This window comes from Triturus cristatus, chromosome 10 (assembly GCF_964204655.1).
Source record: "Triturus cristatus chromosome 10, aTriCri1.1, whole genome shotgun sequence".
Lineage (NCBI taxonomy): Eukaryota > Metazoa > Chordata > Amphibia > Caudata > Salamandridae > Triturus > Triturus cristatus.
The window spans coordinates 515,716,848-515,738,153 of record NC_140593.1 but is presented as its reverse complement, the minus strand read 5'-3'; the positions used below and the strand labels follow the sequence as shown (position 1 = coordinate 515,738,153).

The following is a 21,306-nucleotide window of genomic DNA, read 5'->3' as shown; positions in this document are numbered from 1 at the left end:
TGGATCGAAAAAGAAAAAGAAAAAATCCAGCTCGGCACCCAAAATTTCGGCGCTGAAAAAAAAAGCAGCTCCCTCACAGTCACCGGAGACTATTTTGGATAAAATGAAGGAAAAGCTGGATCCTGAACACGAAGATTCCCATAAAGCCTGATACTGGACACACAACCGTTAAACCAGTGATACTTTTAAAAAGAAAGGCAGACACTGAATACAGAAGCCCTCTCAAAAAGAACAAGCATTGTCATAGCCAATAGGTCTCGCCTTTGGGACCTTATAAGTGTGTGCTGGGGGCCTCAGTCCATATGGATGGACTGTAGAGTGTGCTGGGGGCCTCCGTTGTTATGATGTTTACTAGCGCGTGATAGCCGATGCTCACAAGCTCTCCTGTGCGAGAGCATCCATGTTCTCCTTCCCTCCCATTGGTTGCCACAACATTCCACCTGCCCGCAACTGTCAACTGTCATTATCCTGCCAAAAGACGTTCTTCCCGCACCTGTGTGGGGCTGTATGAATAAAGCTTCTTGCTGTAAATTGAATCAGCGTCCTTTCTACAAGTGGCGACGAGGATGGGATCATGTTCCGATTGAGTGCTACCCATGACCAGGATGTCGTCTTGGAAAAACCTCACACCGTCAACGCCCTCAAAGATAGAAGTCATTATTCTTTGGAAAAGCGCTGCAGCCGAAGCCAGACCAAACGGTACCCTGGTGAAGCAGTAACATCCAAAAGGAGTAATAAATGTGGTGTACTTCTTGTTATCCACATGTAGGGGTATCTGGTGATACGTGGATTTTAAATCTATAATAGAGAACACAACCATATCATTAGTGGCATTGATCATTTCATAGATGCGAGGCAAGGGGTATTGGTCAACTATAATGTTCTTATTGAGGTCTCTGGGGTCAGTGCAAAGTCTGAGTTTCCCATTGGGGCGTTTAACGACAACCAAGGGAGAAACCCACTCAGCAGATTCCACTCTTTCAATTATACCATCATGGACCAATCTGTTCAATTCCCGTTGGACGTCGCCGCTGACAGAAACAGGAAGATGTCTTACTTTGTGCATGCATGGAACTGCCGAGTCTTTTAGTTCAATTTTGTTTTGAAAACTGTTTAGGATACCCACTTTGCCCGAGAATACTTCAGGAAAGTCATTGTGCACGCTGTGTTTGTACGACTCATCAATGGACAAAACAGGGTCAGCACTATTGGGATTGAGAATGATACCAAGGTCAGCTTGATCGCTCCATCCCAATACCGAAGGTCCTCTTTTGGCAACAAAGAGTTTGCAGAGTGCTTTCCTGTTCTTGAATTCAAATTCAAGTTCACGGGTCCCTAAAAACTCTGTTATCGCCTGTGTAACTCCTGGCAACAACATTCGATTTTTCAAGAGTAGTTCCAATTCTGTCTCTAAACTGTTGTTTCCAAACGTTCTCATTAATAATTGTGAAAGGGGATCCGGAATCAGCCATTATATTCATCGATACTCCACCCAATTTTATTTCACACATGGCTTTTCTCCTCTTGGAGGGAGTAAGTTCAAGTATGTCGTACTCTATGGAAAATACGTAACTGATGTCGTCAGAATCAGAATAATCAGAATTCTCCGATTTTGAGTCGCTCTCCTCTTGTATGTGTTTCACGGGTTTGCGGAGTCTAGATGGCCTTTTATTGCATGCTTTCGCAATGTGACCTGTTAACCCACAGGACGTGCACTTTTGATGTCCAGCCGGACATTTAATGGAGTCTGCCAAGTGGGAAGGAGACCCACAGCGATAACACTTGCGTTCCGTGTGCAACTTCTCATCCTTGGTTTTAGGTATGTGATGTTCACTTTTCTTGCGAAGATCACGAGGACCTTCACGAGTAAACCCTTTAGATCTTACTTTGTTAGCATTGGATGACTTAATTGCTTTTACTATGTTAGGCTCCTCCAGGACTACTTTGGCACATCGACCTGTAAGCTCTGCTTTCTTAACTAAAGCGACTACTTCCTTCAGAGGAGATTCACCATTGACCCAGAGTTTGTCTTGAATGTTTGGGTTGCTAGCGTGCATAACTATTTGATCACGTATAAACTCTTCTTGAAGTTGACCAAATCTGCATGTTAAGGCTAGGTTGTTCAAAGCGGAGACATATTCATCAATGCTCTCATCTTTCCCTTGTTTCCTTCTTGAAAATTTGTAACGGTCCACAGCGACACACACTATCCCGAAGGCCAAAAATTTTTTAACTACCGACGCAAGCAACAAAGGACTGGGTGCCGTACTTGCTCAGAAGGACAATGAGAACAGTGAATGGGTAGTGGCCTTTGCATCCAGATCGCTCACCCTTGCTGAGGAAAAGTATTCAGTGATTGAACGAGAGATGTTGGCCTGTACCTGGGCATTCAATTACTTCAGAGCCTACTTGTGGGGATACAACGTACACCTTTGCACGGACCACAAACCATTAATCAGAATTCTGTCTGCTTCTGGTTTGCAGAATGCTTCCCCACGATTAAGTAAAATGTCGATCAAGTTATTGGATTACAACTACTCAGCAGGATACTGGCCTGGTGTAAAGAACAAAGTAGCTGATTTCTTAAGCAGGCTACCCCTACCACACACTGAAAGTCCAGACGACCAAGTTGAAGATGATAAAGTAGCACTACTGTTCAACACTGACGGTGACGGAATATCGGCGGAGGAGTGGGGACGACATATGGCTAGAGATTCAACACTTCAGGACATTTGCAAGTATATCAACTCCTCTTGGCCTGAGAAACGTCACCTCGATGAGAATGCCAGAGCGTTTTGTGAAATAAAGGATGAACTGAGTTTGGAGAATGGTGTGCTGTACAGAATGGGCAAAGCCATAGCCCCCACCACTCTTCGGAACAAAATTCTCAATTTGTGTCACATAGGTCACATCTCAAAAACTAAGCAAAGAGTCAGAACCAACTATTGGTGGTCTGGCAGCGACAAACAAACTGAGGTCATGATAAGAAACTATGTGGAATGCGGTGATTCAGACAAGACCCTCAAGACGTCCAGAGTTCCTCTCTCTCCCATCACACCCCCCGCGATGGCATGGGAAAGAATAGGATTAGACATCGCCGGACCCATAGAAGGACATGATGGTGAAATCAAGTATTTGCTGGTGGCCATGGACCACTTCTCGAAGTGGCCCGATGTAGAAATAGTCTCCGGCGTTGACAGCTCTACAGTCATTTCCTTTCTGGACAAGCTTTTCGTGAGCGAAGGATTACCCAAATGTGTGCTCACCGACAATGGTCTCCAATTCACCAAAGGAATTGCATCACCCACCGCACCACCTCACTCTACCATCCTGAAGGCAATGGTCTCATCGAACGTTTTAATCGTGTCTTAAAAGGACACATACAATTATCGAGGAATGCCAACCTCAATTGGGAAGAAGAAATATTCAAACTTATTTGGGCCTTCAGGATTTCCCCATGTGCCAGTACCGGTGCAGCACCTTTTGTCCTCATGAGAAGCAGACAACCCTTAAGCAAAGACTTGGTTTGGATGCCAACTTCAAAACAATTGGAATGGTCACCAGACACTATAAGAAAAAACATTGTCAGGGCGCAGAAGTGTTATAAAGATTGGTATGACTCAAAACATGGAGTGAAGGAACACTCATTTAAAATCGGGGATCTAGTGAAAGTTCGCCTTGAAAGGAAAGTCAGGAAGGGAGAAAGCCGATTCACCATCCCCTTCACATGTGCAAACTTTACAACAATGCAGCAAGACTCGGTGATGGCAAAGTCTGGCACATGAATAGGTTAGCCAGATGTCATCATGAAGCCAAACAAACGAATCGACTTCATAATGATAGATTTAGCAAAGACTTGTGGGTTGATTATGGTGAAGCCACGAAAGACCATGTACCTATGTCAAGTAATAGGTTTGCACAAGAACACACATCGGGCACTGACTCCTCTGATTGTCACACGTCGGACCAGTTTGTGGATGTGAGTCCTCGCACACCGATGCTAAATCGGAGTTGCGTGGGCGACTCACATTCTGACTCTGAAGTTGCATCTGACTGTCAGTGCCTCAGTGGAAGGGTTGGTAGAACTTGTAATGATTCCCACTCAGAATGTGTATGTGACCCTCATAGAGCTAAGGGCAGGTTTGGCAGAACCATCAACAAACCCAAACGTTAAGATGATTTTGTTTGTGATTAACATTGCACAGTTATACCCTATATCGCGTATGTATTGGAATGTTGTTTAAGCATTCAAGAGAGGAAGATGTGTTATGATGTTTACTAGCACGAGATAGCCGATGCTCACGAGCTCTCCTGCGCGAGATCATCCCTGTTCTCCTTCCCTTCCATTGGTTGCCACAACATTCCACCTGCCCTGGAGTTCCCTGTCCCCAACTGTCATTATCCTGCCAAAAGACGTTCTTCCCGCACCTGTGTGGGGCTGTATGAATAAAGCTTCTTGCTGTAAATTGAATCAGCGTCCTTTCTACATCAGTCCGTATGGATGGACTGTAGAGTGTGCTGGGGGCCTCAGTCCATATGGATGGGGACTGTAGAGGGTGCTGGGGGCCTCAGTCCGTATGTATGGACTGTAGAGTGTGCTGGGGGGTCGCAGTCCATATTGATGGAATGTAGAGTGTGCGGGGGTGCAGTCTGTATGAATGGAGAGTAGAGAGTGCTGGGGGCCACAGAGGGTGCTGGGGGCCACAGAGGGTGCTGGGGGCCTCAGTCCGTATGGATGGAGAGTAGAGAGTGCTGGGGGCCACAGAGGGTGCTGGGGGCCTCAGTCCGTATGGATGGAGAGTAGAGTGTGCTAGGGGCCTCAGTCCATATGTATGGAGTGTAGATTGTGCTGTGGGCTGCAGAGTGTGCTGGTGGCTGTAGTCCATATGGCAGGAGTTCAATTCAATTCAAAGTACTTCCATTCAGGGTAACTACTGCACCCAGAGTATTCACAAAATGTCTAGCAGTAGTAGTAGCTCATCTCAGAAGACAACAAATTCATGTCTTACCATATTTGGACGATTGGCTCATCAAAGCCAACACACTGTGTCTACAACACACTTGATATACCATAAACCTTTTCCATCAATTGGGATTTACAGTCAATTGCCAAAAATCCCATCTTCAACCCTCACAACACCAAGCATATCTGGGAGTAATGCCCAACACTCACAGAGCTCTAGCCTCGCCCAATCCAGCCAGAATTCACAACTTTTAAACTTTATTTCACAGTTTCAAAACAACCAATACCGAACAGTGAAGACTGTCATGCAGCTATTAGGAATGATAGCATCAAGCATTGCAATAGTGCCTCACGCAGGATTACACGTGTCCTCTACAGGAATGCTAAGCACGCCTGTGGAATCAATCACAGTGTCAGTTAACAGATCTAGTGTTGGTAGACAGCCGCACTCCTTGCTCTCTCCAGTGATGGAACACACAAAAGGGTGGCCTTTTATCAATCCCATTCCACAAGTCGTACTAACAGCAGATGCCTCTTCCCACAGGTTGGGATGCCCACCTCCATCAACTAACAATCCAAGGTTTACGGGACACCAAACACAGAAGTCTCCACATCCATTACTTGTAGCTTCTTGCAGTTCAACTAGCTCTAAAACACACTAGCTTTAGTTTCAGTGAAGCCATCATGTAGCTGGGGAACTTAAAATGGCTTACCCGTTCACTCGCAATATCAAAGGATCAACTTGGACATCACAGGGGCATATCTAGTCATGCAGATATATCCACACATGTAATATAGGCACCCTGCCTTAGGTCAGTAAGGCCTGCTGTATGGGTGACTTACCTATACTGCATGCAGTGTCTGCAAGCATGGCACACAGGAGGCATGCAGTGTCTTCACATTTCTCTGCACCATGTCACTCAGCCTGCAATGGCAGTTTGCATGAGTGTGTGGAAAGGTTCCTTAGGGTGGCATAATGCATGTTGCAGCCCTTAGGGACCCTCTTTAGTACTCTATGCCCAAGGTACCATTTACTAGGGACTTACAGGGGTGCTAAAGGTATTGCCAATTAGGGTAACAGTTGTAAAATGTTAGGGGAAGAGATCTGGCACTTGGGACCTAGATAATAGCAGGAACCCAGTGCACTTATGTCAAAATTGCATCGAATACCAGGAAAAAAAGGGGGGGGGTGACATGTCAATAAGAGGCACTTAAACATGACACATGCCCCTGCCTCAGTAAATGACTAATTGGACATATCAAAACTCAACGAGCTATTGAGGATGACATTAAGTATAGCTGGGAGCTTGAACCTATTCAGGGTAATGCCATGTGACGTCTGTGGAGGTTGCTGCAGCCTGGATGTTCAGGAGAAGTCATTTATGCAGCAGATCTGACTCTTGATTAGTGCATGAGTGCTGAATTTTGTGTGCAGTCTGTCACTTAGGTGTGCCCTTTCCCCTGTTCCTCTTCTCTCAATCTTTCTCTTCACAAGTTTTTTTCTTCTCCATTCTCTCACCACCCTCTCTCTCTTTCTCTACTTACTCTATCCCTCTAAGAGACTGCACTTGTTTTGTTAAAAGGGTATTTCTTCTAGTGGAAAGCCCCCAATAAGAACCTTGAGGCTGTTTTTGGAAGGCTCGGGGGCTGGTGTTAGTGAAGAGAGCTCTAAAGTGGGATGCAGTGAAAAGGGGTCCTTTAACCACCCCTCAGTACTTACAGGCCACAGGAAGCTAAAGCGCTGAAGGGATGATGGTGATCCGCGGAGGTTCAGGGATTTATGATACTGAACTTATGTAGTGTACAGAAATGTCTGTCGGTGGTGTTTCGTTAATATTATTGCATAATTCAGTAGAACTAGAAAGATAAACACCTGACTCATCCCCGCTGTAATTAGAAAGTGACCTTTGCTGTTGCGTAGCCCCATCTTATGTGTGACAAACTAGCTGAGGAGCAGTTTAAGTTAGGGAATATGTAGTTTAGCTTCTCAACTTAAGTATGGACCCACGCAGTCGCATATCGGAGGTTCGCTTGCTTTAAAAAAAAAAAAAAGAAACAAAAATAAACGCACACTTTTCTCCCCGGCTGCAGTTAAGTAAGGTTTGATGCCGATGTAACTAAAGCACTTGTGACGGTCAGATTCGACACAGATTTCAGCAGCTGGCACTTAACTGTGCTATTTTATTAGCTGTATAAAATGACTCTGACCTTGTGTACTGTGACTGGTGCTCAAAGTGCTTCTAGGACAGGTTCTCGCTATCCAATACTGTAAAAATCAGAATAAAATATTTAACATACATCTCCAGAATTGATATTTGTCTCCACCTTTACATCTGTTTCGGAGACATTTGGGGTTTTTGGATTTGCATCAAAGAAGATCCTAAATTACATGAATTTCTTGGCGATCATGCCTTGATACTATCATCTTGCCTACCAGCAGTGACCACAAGACCAATGTAACATAGCAGTAGCTCATGATAACGTCTCATCTGCAGACAGCGCAAGCCCTCTCGCTGCCAGGGGATTTGTGTATAGTAAGGGGCTTGGAGCCCACCCATTGCTTACTGTTTGTTGGCTTCATTGTCACTCTGTGCTGACTCCTTAAAATATTGACAAAGCCAGCAGCTCGTATAGGCGAGACTTATTGGCCTAGCCAAAGCTTGTTCTAGTAGAGTAGACACAATGCTGGGTACTTATGAAGGAGTAAGTGGTATTGGTATTGTACTTAGCACACTTGTGACAAACAACGTTAACCATAGCACATTTATTTTAAATACCTCTGTGACAATATTCTTGCCATCTAAGAAGACACGTTTTCCAAAACATACTATTAAATCACAAGTGCACCACGTTTTCAGAATAATAAATGAATACATATACAAAACAACAGTTGTTTATCTCTCGCTTGTAAAAGTACGATAGCCAACACTAATTCTTAACAACAATTACATAAACTACAAGCATTGGCATAGCCAATAGGTCTCGCCTTTGGGACAATATAAGTGTTGAGCCATGCAACAGTTGCATAACTAAATACTTATAAGGTCCCAAAAGCGAGACCTATTGGCTATGCAAAGCAGGCGTGCGGCCGCGAAAGTGAAAGTGATCGCGATCACTATCAAACATGAAAGTGAAAGTAATCGCAGTAAAGCGCGTCTTGCCCGCGCACATGCACTGTAGCTCTAGGCTGGCCTGGAAGCACTTTTTGGAGCCCTCTCAATAAGTCTCGCCAGACCAGCGCATGCGCTGGGTCAGGCGAGACCTAATAAAAGGAAAACAATATTAAAGGAGGGAAGAATTATAGTTGAATGACCCCTTGTGAGACAAAAATGATGTGATTAGAGTTTCATTGCTTGCTTTGGAGAGCTGTAATCCGATATACAGTGACTTTTTTTGTTTGTTGCATTTAACAGAGCACGCCCACACAGAATGCAGGAAAACGTAACCAGCCATCATCACTTCCTCGAAATAGTAATTTGCGTGAGCTTCCAATTGCACCTTCTCACCCCTCTGAAACCACCATCAACCGGCGAGGATCAGTACCTGCTGCTCAAGTGAAGCCCATATCCCATGCAACTTCAACTTCGGGTAGGACTGCCCTCGGTGTGAAGAAATTGCAGGGGAAAGTGGCCAAGCAAGTTCAACCAGCAGAGCATCCTAAAACTATTGTTAAACCAGAAGAAAAGGTATGGTTTTAAATAGCATATCTCGCACGTAAAAGGAGAAATATTTTATTTTTTGCATGCAGTTTTTTGTATGTTTTATTTAATGATCAGTTTAGAAATAGGTCTTAAATATTAATTATGTATGTATTATTAAGTATGTCTACAATATTAAAGATATAATTGTTCTTTAAATAACGTCTGTACGCACTATCTCATCATTCGCATTTTTGGTCACAGTTGTGATAAATGAGTGGATACCCTTTCTTTGGCTTCAGGAAACAAATTGTCTTTAGCCATACAACAGCACAGAGTATGTTAACGTTTTCGTTTAGGCAGCAGCCAAATTTCTTCTCCCTTACTTCACTTGTTCTAGATATCAGGAAGTCTTATTAAATCCTAAGAACCTATACTATTTGCATCTGCTGTTCTGGCAGCTGAATTAGTGTGAATGTGTTTTGCAAACTGTTATTGTCAGGCAAGTTCTAGAGAGCAAAGTGATAGCAACCCTTTTGTACAAGGCACAGGATGCGGGTTTGCATCGGAAGACTGTAGATGGTGCTTCAATAGAAAGTGACATGCATTTAAGACGTGCCAGTTTATAGCAAGTATTCATCAGCAAGAATAGTGGTGCATTGTAATTTGCATTGTTTTACTGTGTCGCTGCTGACTCTAACCCCTTTTTCACATGAATTTTGCCTAATTAGTAGTTATTAGATTATGTGTAGTTGATTGCACGGGTTTCTGGTGATTTTGTAAGATTTTTACAGATGCCTTGAGGACCATTTTAGCTTTATAATTCATCCCCTTCTTTAACATTGATCCTCATCTTTGTGGTCCGTTTCTTTTTCATCTACAACTTCTTCAAACAGCCTTTCGATATAACAACATTGTGTCAATGGGTAGGACACATGGGAACAGGAAGTCATAATAACTGGATTACATTCCTTATTGGTATGTTAAAATACATAGAGTATTCAGAATCTGACAATGTGCAGTCAGTCAAAAAGCAATGGAATCTATTAAACCTACGATGCTATAGAGGTGGATTTGCCTTGTTGTTGGACACCCTCTGGTACTTGGCTGAAGATGTAATAGCATTGTGGCGCAAAGATCTTTCAGAATAACGATATCCACCAGAAACCCCGACAATCAACTGCACATAAGTGTTCCATCTGCGCTATGGGCAGAGTACGCAATTATGGGCCATTGACTTGCACAGTAATAATAGCAACGATTATAACTTGTCATAAATACTGTGCTACAACACATTTTCTATCATTCTTAACACACTAAATGACAAGTGTTAATATTACATAATTCATTCTAGTCAGTGGATCCACTTTAGAAGAAGAAACGGCTGAGTTGCACTTGTGAACTCTAGGTCACATAAGATGACCCTTGTGAGCATATCACTCAAACAGCCACCTTGCTGTCGAACCACATATATTGTGACTGTATAAGGGCTTTCATATTTGTGGGGTCAATGTCCATGTGAGAGTAGCTCATCCACTCCTAGTTTTTTCTCCCCATACTTAAGCTTGTAGTCCTGAATCTATAACTAAGTAAAAGGAACTAGCAGTACCGGAATGAAAAGATAAAAAACCTGGAGCAGATGAGTCCCAAACATGGAGCAAGAAATCTTACGAACTCTGCAGTATTGGGGTGCACAACACGTATGCAGTTTTTAACAAAAAATAAATCCTTTTGTAAGCCATTTATTGGGTGGGGAACCTGAGGTTGATAAATCTACCTTATTTAGTTAGTACTCAATGATAATTAGGAGTAGCACATCCAGTCCCCGGGCTTTATTATTCTGATACTTATTAGGTAAAACTTTCAAAAAACAAACTATTGGTACTAAAACATAAGGAAGAAATGAGGACTCGGCAACACCACCTCTAATTTGATGCCTTGCTCCACGTGCACGCATAATAATGAATTCTTTCTGTCAGTACTGTGTCTTGGCTGTAAACAGGTGTTGAGTTCAAAGGAAGTCTAACGATGTTTCCTCAGCCACTCCTTTGTCTCCAGGCCCAGTAGCCAACGATGGGAAGCAAAGATGCATACTACCATGTAGCTTCACAAGTTAGCAAATAGATTAAGTGATATGTTAATTCATTTTATATTATAGAGTTGTCTAACAAGGAGAAAAGACCCGACAGTGGAAGCATGGATGTGCGATATGGACTGGTGTCATAGCACGGAACAAGTGGTGTATCAAAGCCCGGGATGCCCCCGAAAGTGGGAGAAAATATGGGGGCATGGGCACAGTATAGAGACCTGGGTTCTGGGCCTTTAGATGTGTCCAATATGTCATTCTGTGAGAGTTAATCGATGAGTTCAGTCTGGTTCCGTGATGTAGTACGCAACATGTAACTGGGTGTGATACATTGGGGGACTACGGGGTTACCGGGCCATTTTCATAACCCGCAAATATATGTCCATGCATGCTCGGTCATCGAAGCTTGTTCTTCTATTTAATAAAAAGATTAAAAAAATAAAAAAAATAGAAAAGAAATTCAAATGAAATGTGAAGAAATTGTGGGCTATGATACTCATTAGGAAGTGAGGGACCAAAGCTACAATAGATCCAGTGTTTAAGATGACCAAGGGGAAAACGTGATGTGTTGTAATTATATATTTTGAGTTGTATATTTATGCTACTAATTAATATATATATATATATATATATATATATATATATATGTGTGTAGTATGCCGTTACAACACATACCTTTACCCCGACTTGCTGTCGGGGGTGCTCTGGAAGTTGGAATAGTATAATTTACTATTCCAACTCCAGTGTGTGCAACAGTAGGAAAGGTGTTGGAGTTAAATCCAACACTTTCTACCCCTTGGAGCAAGCCTTTCGCATTGTAACGAGATGCGGGGTAATGGCATGCGTTGTAACGGTTGTTTCCCGTATATAGTACACAAGAAGAAAGCAAAATGGTTTTGACACCTGATAATTGGTATTAACCTGCAGAGACTTTTCAGTAGGATGCAAACTGGGGGTTACCTACAGTGCTCTGCAGCTGGCTCAGTCACCATCTACTTATTTTTATAATGATTCGATTCTGTGACCTGCAGCTTACACATAAATCTCTGCAATAAGTTCTCTAAACACTTTAGCTATTCTAACAGTTTTATTCCATGAGACCTGTAGGATAGACAGATAGTTGCACAAGTTTGCTTATCCCAGAGCTCTCACATTTACCAAACCTGTGCATAAGTAGCTCGTCAGTCTGGGATTTTTGTTTTTCATTATAGGACTTATAGTCCTGGTTTTACAGTGGAACACACGAAGCTACAAGTCCGAGAATGCAAAGAAAAAACTAGTCTTAGTTGATCTACTTATAACTGGACTCAGAAAAGATAATAGCTACGTAGCCTACAAAGCTATTGTCCTGTCACTAATAAATCAATTTGCACCAGCCCTTTTAATCACTTTTTATTTCCATATCATGAAAGTTGGTTTTAGCCAGTATTGCTGTGAGACAAAGTGTCTATGCATGTTTAAGCAGAAGGACTGCAGTTGAGTGAGAAACAACACTATAATAAAGCACACGTAACTTAAAACAATTCAAGCACGAGCTGCTGTGCAACGTCTTACATTTAAGGGGAAAAAAGCGCTATGGCGCAGCCAGAGTTGACCGCTTCATTTCGCTTTTATGTAGTGATGTTGCACATCAGCCTGTGCTGCTGTGCATTATGTTACCAAAAAGCTGGGGAGGAGGAAGGAGAGCACCAGAAGAGAGAAGGAAAGAAGTAATAGTACCTCCATGATAGCACGAGTAGCGGACAAGCACTAATTAAGTGGAATCACTTTGTGCTTGCTCCATGCTCCAGAGAAGAAATGGTAGGAGACGCCTGGACTGCACTGTCCAATTTGATGGCAGCAAAGAAGAGGGACACTGAAGTCAAACGAATGGTATGCAATAGGCGGACTCCAAGCCCTTTTTGTAAATGAAAGCACATGCTGCACACGTAGAAAACATCAGGAATGGCCATTTGTGCGCATGATAGAGCGATTTGAAACTTTCTTTTTCTATATATTCACCTCAAAGCACTTAAAGAAGACTTATAAACACAATCCCTTCTTGTGGGTGGAATATGTTTTTACTAATTTATCAGAGGATATGTCTGCATACTGTAAATGCAGGATCACATAACCACATTGGCCTTTAGGAAAATGTAGAGATTTCAAAACAAATTTGTCTCTCTTAAAGGTAATTAAGTCTTGACAGAAACACGTCTGGCTTGAATTTTCTGTGAAAGCTACAGTAATCCAGAAGGAGCAACTCTTCGTAGGCGAGACTCCCAGGAATGGGTAGGTAAAAAGACCTGCTTGCTACTATAAAGGATATCACTGCCAAAAGTCAGTCCTCTGTAGCCCGGCGAGCGGACTGTAGTCTTACTGTAGCCTTACTCCATTCAGACCATATATCCCTGCTCTGGGAATTAATCTGTGCCACAACGCCTCCAGTGCTCGCACTTGAGTGGCATGTGTGCTCAGATATGGTACAAAAATCTACGGCTTGTTATGATGAACTCGAGGCATAGAAACTGCAAAATAAATGTCACCCTTTTACAAGCATTAACTGTGGAGACACCAAATTTTATAGTCATTTGCCTTTAAATAGAATGTTTCAACGTGTTAGCCATTTGTGATGCTAGATGGTGGTAGTAATCCAGTAATATAAATATCTGATAGGGACTTTTAGCCACAGATCCCTTACCTTTGAATTATCCCCAGACGCAAGACTGGATCCGAAATGATCTACGGCAGTACCGCTGCACATTGTTAGAGGGCGTCAAGCGACTCCTTAACGACGTAGTCCACCAGATACGATGTTGTTACAGTACATATATGCCCTCTCCTGACATCAGGTTCTTCCTTTCTGCACGGAACCGGAGAGCGGTACCTCTGGTCAATTTTGGCCTCCCAGGATGAAACATTGTGCTTTTTCTGGTTATCTTCAAGGTCCTGTGGACTACAATGTCGACCCGTCATCCTATTTGCATGTGTTTCTTAGGCACACACCCTGACTCTGAACAGTGCAGCTCGTGTTGTCATCTTCGGTCGTCGGCATTGCAGATGCACCACATGACTCTGTTAGTTGCGCGGTGGCCGTTGGCCCCTGGTCGGTCACGGTCCTGTTCTTCCTCTGAGAACCGCTCTAGAGCCAGCTCCCAAAGGCCTTCGTCCTTGCTGTTGCCTGGTAAGTTACGCCGTAGGTTGTTGGCGCCACTGCCTTCCCCAACTTTACCCGTACGCATTATGTCCCTGACTCATCGCGGATTTCTCCGATTTCAGAGTCTGAGCGTGCATCTGTCCCACGCCTTCAGGGTTTACCCAGGGCCCAAGCGACTATGGCTTAGATGAAAGAATACTATATATCCCTTCATGCCATTTGTGGTTCGCAGTCTTCCTCTGGTGCGCTTCTCAGTCCCAAGGAGGTCCGTGAGGCCTTGACTGACTCCAATCAGGTGGGACCTCCCTCTGTGTCATCGGGACCCTCCGAACCAATGATGGACTCAGTCTCGGCCTCGGCACACTGCCCATGGGGGTTCGCAACTGTGATGCCTGTGTTGGATCTTCGACTGCACCGATCATCCCTCCTTTGTCTCTTCTACCCAACACCGAGGTGTTTCCCTCTCATATCCGGTCTGCGTCTAGATCAGTGTCAGTGGCGCAGTCCTCCTCTTCAGGCTACCTTCCTCCGCCTTCAGAGGAGCCCCATGCTATTTTCTCCTGGATGGATTTAGGCCCAGATCTCTGTACTGGAGTGAATGTATGACATTGTTCTGCATTCTGTCCATCAACTGCTGTTTTTGTATTTTCTCCCTGGCACACATGTAATTTGGTGATGTGGGTGATCACAATACCGAGCCTCCTCCGGAGTTTCATTGGGTTTCTGCCCTTGATGATGCTAGTGGCCTTGATAATTCCCCTTCCTCTGGACGGCTCTCACCTCGGAGGCTAGCTCGCCTTTGTTCAGTGTAAGAAAGTGGCTCTGTATATACTGCACCAAAGTAAGGTTCAGTGTGCACAGAGTCCACAGTCCCCAGAGGTTTGGTAGAGGCTAAAGTAAGATATAACCTTAATCTATAAAGTGGTAGCTTGGTCTAGCAGTAAGGCAGTATCAGAGGAAAGTGTAAAGCATTTGTTGTACACACTCAATCAGCAAATGGTCTCATACACTCAAGAACTGAATTCTAGGCCAATTGTTTTGTATATCAAAATATATAGTTGTTTTATTTTAGAACCACAGGTGGGTATCAAAATACTTTCTCAGAATGAAATGCTCTAGTTGAATACTTTCAAATAGCAATAGACTTTTAAATGCAATAGTTACAGTTGTTGCAATAGGCAACACAAGTTAAACACAATTATAACATTGAGCTCAATGGGAATTTTTAAGTAAAGGCAATACTTTGCATAGGTTTTTCTTACTCGGGGCTGGATCCTGGATTCAGCCCTGGTCTATCTGTAAACAGTTGAAAGAAATAGTTTTTGTTACACAGGCGATTTTTAAGGAATATTTGTATGTTCAAAAATCGACACAAGAATTTCTGGCAAAAACCAGGCAGTGTTATCCTATGAAGGAAAGTTTGGTTATCGGAAAATCACAGTTATAATTACTTTTCAGGGTCAGTGCTGGACACCAAAATCCAGCACTGGGATCTCTCCTGGTAACAGGTGAGTAATTTCGTTGTTCGGCTGATTTTTAGTGAATATTTTAAAGTTTCAAAACTCGACACTTAGAAGAATTTCCAAGTGAAACCAGTCAATGTTACCCTATGGAGAAAATGTAGGTTATTGGCTTTCAGGTAAGTACTCAAATGGCAGAGTTAAGGTTCTGGGCATAGACTCGGGGGTCTCCCAGGGTCAGGTAGGTACAGTTGTTACACCCTCAGCCGCACAGGGGCAGCCGGGTGCAGAGAGAGTTAGGCCCAATGTTAGCCTATGGCAGGCAGGGGGCCTTTGGTTGGTGGCTGCTAGCAGGCAGGCCACGCGGCTGTGGGAGCTGGGCTCCTGGTCACTTACACAGGGCAAGTGGGGAAGTAGGATAGGATAGATGCTGCACTTCCAGGGACACTCTGGCGGCTGGGTGCAGGGTGCTTTTGAGCCGTTGGGTGCTCACTGTATTTCAATGGAGAAGCTGCAAGAGGAACAAAGGCTGCAAAATCGGGGACGGAGATTCTTCACGTGCGACCACCACTTTGAGAGGTAAGTTGGGAAGCTGTAGGTTAGGTAGGCACCCAGGAGTTGGGAACAGGGGGCTGCAGGGCGCCGGGTGCAATCTTACCTTCTGCTGGTCGTGGTTGGAGGGGTCCCTAGTTGTGAGGCTGCAGGCGTCGTCAGGAGCGTTGAGGAGGGTCCTTGGGTGCTGGATTCTGGGTTACAGTCGCCAGGGGGGACGTCCTCGTGGTCTTTGTTCACTCAGGCCGGGCTCGGCGGGTGCAAAGTGTGCCGGATTCGCGGTTCCTGGCTGGCACCAGGGGTTGTTTCTTGTTTTGAGCAGAACCACTGCTCGTGGGAGTCCCAGTCTTTTAGATGAGCAAGGCAGTCAGGTCCTTCGGGGTTTTCGAGGTTGCTTACCATTGGAGATGCCGGGATTTAGTAGGAGAAGGTTCGAGGGTCAACAGGCCTAAAGGGCTGGGGCCAAATCATTTGGTGTCGTCCTCTTGTTAGCAGCTGCACGGCATGTCTTCTTTCTTCTTCTTCTTCTTGTTTCTGATTCGGGATCTGAGGAAGGAAGGTTCAGGGTGCCCCTAAATACTAAATTTAGGGGCGTTACAGGTAGGTAAAGGTCAGGGACCAACGGGTCCCTTCCCTGGGGTGGGTACACCCCCTAGCCTGCCACTCTCCAGTGGGAGGGGGGCATGAGCCTAGTCCTGATTGGGTAGGGCTCCCCATCCTCAAGATGGCGAGAGCCCGGAGTTGTGCTTCACCTCGCCTCCCCCACCTGAGGGGTGGGGTTGGCAGAGGCTGGCACACCCCCTTTCCTGACTTAGGTTTTCCCGCCGATCTTCCCGCCAGAGTGGGTGTCAGACCCGGTGGGGGCCAGTTGCCGAGTACAGCAAGTGGCCTGGAGAAGCTCACAAAGGCGGCATGCCTTTGAAGCTTTCCCTGCCCATCCTGGGGGAGGAGACCTAGCACCTTGCCCAGGATGTGCAGTGTTGCAGACCCACGAGAGCGGATGACTCTCTACCCAGGGGTCCAGCAACATGTCTGCTGGGTGGCAGCCTATGCAGCCTTTCAGTCAGGACACGGGTTGTTGGTTAGTTTCAGGGGGCAACTATAAGTTGCCCTCTGTCGTGCATTGTGCATTAAAGTCCACACTGGCATCAGTGTGGGTTTAATGTGCTGAGTAGTTTCATACCAAACTTCTCAGTCTTCAGTGTAGCCATATACTCTTAATTGCAGCACTGCACCTATAGTGCCGAGGAATGGACCTGGGTACTGTAGGGGTACAGGGCTCATGCACCTGTACCCACACCACTGGCATAGGGCACCCAGCTAGAGGGGTGACTGAGGTATGCCAGGGCAGTGTGTTTGTGGGCATGGCACACAGGGATGTGTGCCATGTCGACTCTGTTTTGTTCTGCACCAAGACACTCAGCCTTCAAGGGCAGTGTGTGTGTGTCTTTACGGTCTCTTAATATGGCTAGTGTTTTGGGCCCTATTTCTCATGTGTTGTGGGATTGGGTCTCGCGCCTTCTCCCTTCCGTCCCTGATGACTCTCGGCACACTCTTACTAAGCTGATCCAAGATGGCTGCCAGACCGCAACATTACTGATTAATTGTGGCAAGGATACCACAGATTCTGTTGGATGGCCCTTTCGGTAGATCTTCATCGGCATTCCTGGCTACGTACCTCTGGCTTTTCTGAGGCTGTTCAGTCTACCTTGGTGGACATGCCTTTTTGTGGTCAAAATCTGTATTGATCTGAAGCTGACTCCGCTTTAAGCAGTTTTGGGGATAATCGGAGAGGAGTAAAATCTTAATACCTGTTTGACATACCGTCACCGCCCTCCCCCCCGTACTTGATCGGGTTGGAAATGGTCTCCTGCCTTCTCTCTTGTAGACTCCTGCCCCGCTTTCTTTGTTCTCTTGTTTTACTTGTGGCCCTGCCTTGTATGTGTCTTGGGTGACTACATTGGCCGGCCTACTTCTTTTATGCCTCTGCATGACCTGGTTTTCCTCTGCTTCTGCCTTGCGTGAAGCTGTGGTTGGCTTCATTTTTTGATCGGAGACGTTTCCATTACACCTCCGATCAACCCCAACATTTTCTAGATGTGTCTTTTACCCTTTTTGGTGGTTTCTGGCTATTTTTTATCTTCTGTTCTTCTTGGACATGGGTTTCTTACCAGCCACTCTGGGCTGGCTCATACAGTGGTTTGTGATCCCTTGGGATTCCTCCCTGGAGTTTTCTCCACTGCTTGCAAGCGCGTTTGCAGTTCTGATCCCTTTGGGGGGTTCATTTCCCTTGTACTAATAGACATACCAAGTACGATCTTGGGTGATGTCAGGATCACAAGGACTTTCTTTTGCTTCTTGCCTTCATTCTTGTTAGGCTGTGGGGACTGCTTCTCCATCTGTTCCTTCACTCCTTTACACTGGCCCTTTGTTGGACCTCATTTCTGGCATTGTTCTTCCCATAATATTTTCTTTTACATTGAGGACTGATTATCTGAAAAGCCTCCCCTGTGTCGGCCCTGTTCAACTCGACCCTCGGTCTAGGTCCACTCTCTCCCCACAGCTCTGCTGTGCAGTCTCTTGCCTCCAGACCTGACCTCCTCCTTGGGCGGTTCGAGGCTGCTATTCGCTCCTGCCCGCTCCAGCTGGGACCAGACTGCCTGCAACCACCAAAACCTTTCTCAGACCTTTTTTTTCTTAATTTTTCCCTGTTGTGCCACTGTTATTGTGCCTATCTGTGTCTTGCTCTAACTCCACCACTGTTTTTATTTTCTTGTGCCTGCCTGTTCCTTTTGCCGCTGCTGCCCCTGCGGCCCCTCAACCCCCCCCCCCCCTCCCCCCCCGGGAATTCCCCCGCTCCTGCCTCCCAGCCTCTCCTCCCTCCCACCTCCCCTACTTAATGGCAGCCGCTGCTCGGTCGTGCCGCTGGTGCGCTGAAGGCTCACCAAAGACAAGCCCGTCTGCGACCCAACCGCGGCCAGCGCCAGGAGCCTTGGACCTTCCACTACCCATGGCTACGACACCACCACCCTCCACGCACTCAACCCTGGTAGACTTAGAGAATGCCAACAGGCCTCGCCGAACACGACCCACGGCCAGTTCTCCTGCCACCAGACCCTCACCGCCACACCGGCCTCCAACACTGCCGACGCCAGCACCGGCGACACCCTAAAATGCATCCTCCTCAATGTACGCTCCGTACACAAACATGCCATGGAAATCTGGAACCTACTCAACTCTCTCTCGCCCGACATCGCCTTCTTCACAGAGACCTGGACCAACGCATCCTCCGCCCCCGACATCAGCACCGCCATCTAAGATGGATACAAAATTCAGAGGAAAGACCGCCCCAACCACCCAGGAGGGGGCCTAGCCATCGCCCACAAGAGCACCCTCCGCCTCACCACCTCCAGCAAAACCTTCCCCTCCGACGAACACCTGCACTTCCAGATGGAGACCACCCCCAAAGCCACACCCTGAGGAACCCTCGTCTACAGTCCTCCCAGCCCCTGACACCCTTCGCCACCACCTTCACTGACTTCATCGCATCCCACGCCATTGCCTCAACAGACTACATACTCATTGGAGACCTGAACTTCCACCTCGACAACCCCAGCGACCCCCAACTCCACTATCCTTTGTGAAAACCTCGCCAGCATCGGACTTAAACAACTCGTCAACACACCAACCCACAGAGCAGGACACACCCTCGACCCCATCTTCGCGGCAGGAAACAGCATCCATTTCAGCCACACAATGCAGCCGCCATGGACCGACCACCACTGCGTACACTTCGCCATCAACAAACCCAAGGCACCCAAACCATCCCCATGCCCACCACGAAGGAACTGGAGAAAGGTTACCGACGAGCAACTTAACTCCACCTTCACCCGAGACACTCACACCTGGGCACCCGACGCAAACGACGCAGCCAGAGAACTCCACACCAGGATCTCCGACTGCGCAGACGAGCTCGCCCCGCTACGCAACCCCGACAGATAACGCCCCAGGAAAGCCACCTGGTTTACCACTGCTCTCCAAGAAGCACCTGCAGACGCCTGGAGAAGAACTGGAGAAACACCAAGAAAACCACACCACCTACAATGATGCCATGACAGACTACCACAACCAGATCAGAGCCACCAAGAGGAACTTCATCCACAGAAAAAAATCCTGGCCAACTCCACCAACTCCAAAGAACTTTTCAGGGTCATTCAAGAATTCACCAACCCACGCAGCGAAGCCACAGACATCACCCCATCCCAAGACCTCTGTGACAAGCTTGGAACCTATTTCCACCTCTAGATCAAAAACCTCTATGACAACTTCATCGACTATCCACCAGGTGCCACAGACTGCCCCCCAGAAACACCAGCCAGCCATCTCCAACTGGACACCGATCACGGCCAAATACACCGCCTCGACCATGAAAAGCATCCACTTGGGGGCCCCCACCGACCCCTGCCCCCCTCGCATCTACCACAGAGCTGCGGCTGCCATCGCACCCGAACTACAATGCACCATCGGCACCACCTTCAAAACAGGCACCTTCCCAGACGACTGGAAGTGTGCAGAAGTCAGACCTCTGTTGAAGAAGCCCACAACTGACCCTACCGACCACAAGAACTATCGGCCCATCTTGCTCCTCCCCTTCGCAGCCAAAGTTGCAGAGAAAACAGTCAACAGGAAACTGACACGGTTCATTGAAGAGAACGCCGTCCTCGACCCGTCCCAATCCGGATTCCAAAGCAACCACAGCACAGAGTCCCCCCCTACTCGCCGCCACAGATGACATCCGCACCCTCCTAGACCAAGGCCACTCCGCAGCCCTCATCCTACTCGATCTATCAGCGGCCTTCGACACTGTCTCCCACCGCACACTAGTCGCCAGACTGCAAGACGCAGGCATACAAGGAACAGCCCTGGACTGGATCCGATCATTCCTCACCGGAAGAAGCCAAAGGATCAGACTCCCACCCTTCCTCTCCGACCCCACGAAATGTACCTGCGGAGTCCCACAGGGTTCATCCCTGAGCCCCACCCTCTTTAACATCTATATGGCCCCCCTCGCAGCCATCGTCCGACAACACTGCCTCAACATTGTATCCTACGCTGATGACACCCAGCTCATCCTCTCCCTCACCAAAGACCCCACCACTGCCAAATTCTACTTCCAGAAAGGAGTGCAAGATGTCGCAGTCTGGATGACCAACAGCTGCCTGAAGCTCAACGCTGAGAAGACAAAAGTCCTCGTCCTCGGTACCACCCCTTCTGCATGGGACAGCACCTGGTGGCCGACCGCCCTTGGAAGCCCACCTACCCCCTCATACCAAGCCAAGAACCTCGGCATCGTACTAGACTCATCACTCGCCATGAACCGACAGGTCAGCGCCGTCACCTCCAGCTGCTTCAACACCCTCTGCATTCTCTGCAAGACCTTCAAGTGGATCCCCCCTGAGTCAAGGAAGACA

The 21,306-nt window shown here is 46.5% G+C and overlaps 1 protein-coding gene across 7 annotated transcripts in view; it reads left to right on the top strand.

Moving 5' to 3' along the window:
- Positions 1 to 21,306, top strand: part of RBM33 (RNA binding motif protein 33) — a 594,498-nt gene that overhangs the window by 345,554 nt on the left and 227,638 nt on the right. For all 7 annotated transcript variants that reach the window (XR_014970135.1, XR_014970134.1, XR_014970136.1 and 4 more), the window contains one exon: positions 8,377 to 8,649. Coding sequence is in view for 4 of the 7 variants with exons in the window: in XM_085631975.1 (XP_085488101.1) it covers positions 8,377 to 8,649 (273 nt within the window). In the remaining 3 variants the exon portion in view is untranslated. The remainder of the gene's footprint in view (positions 1 to 8,376; positions 8,650 to 21,306) is intronic.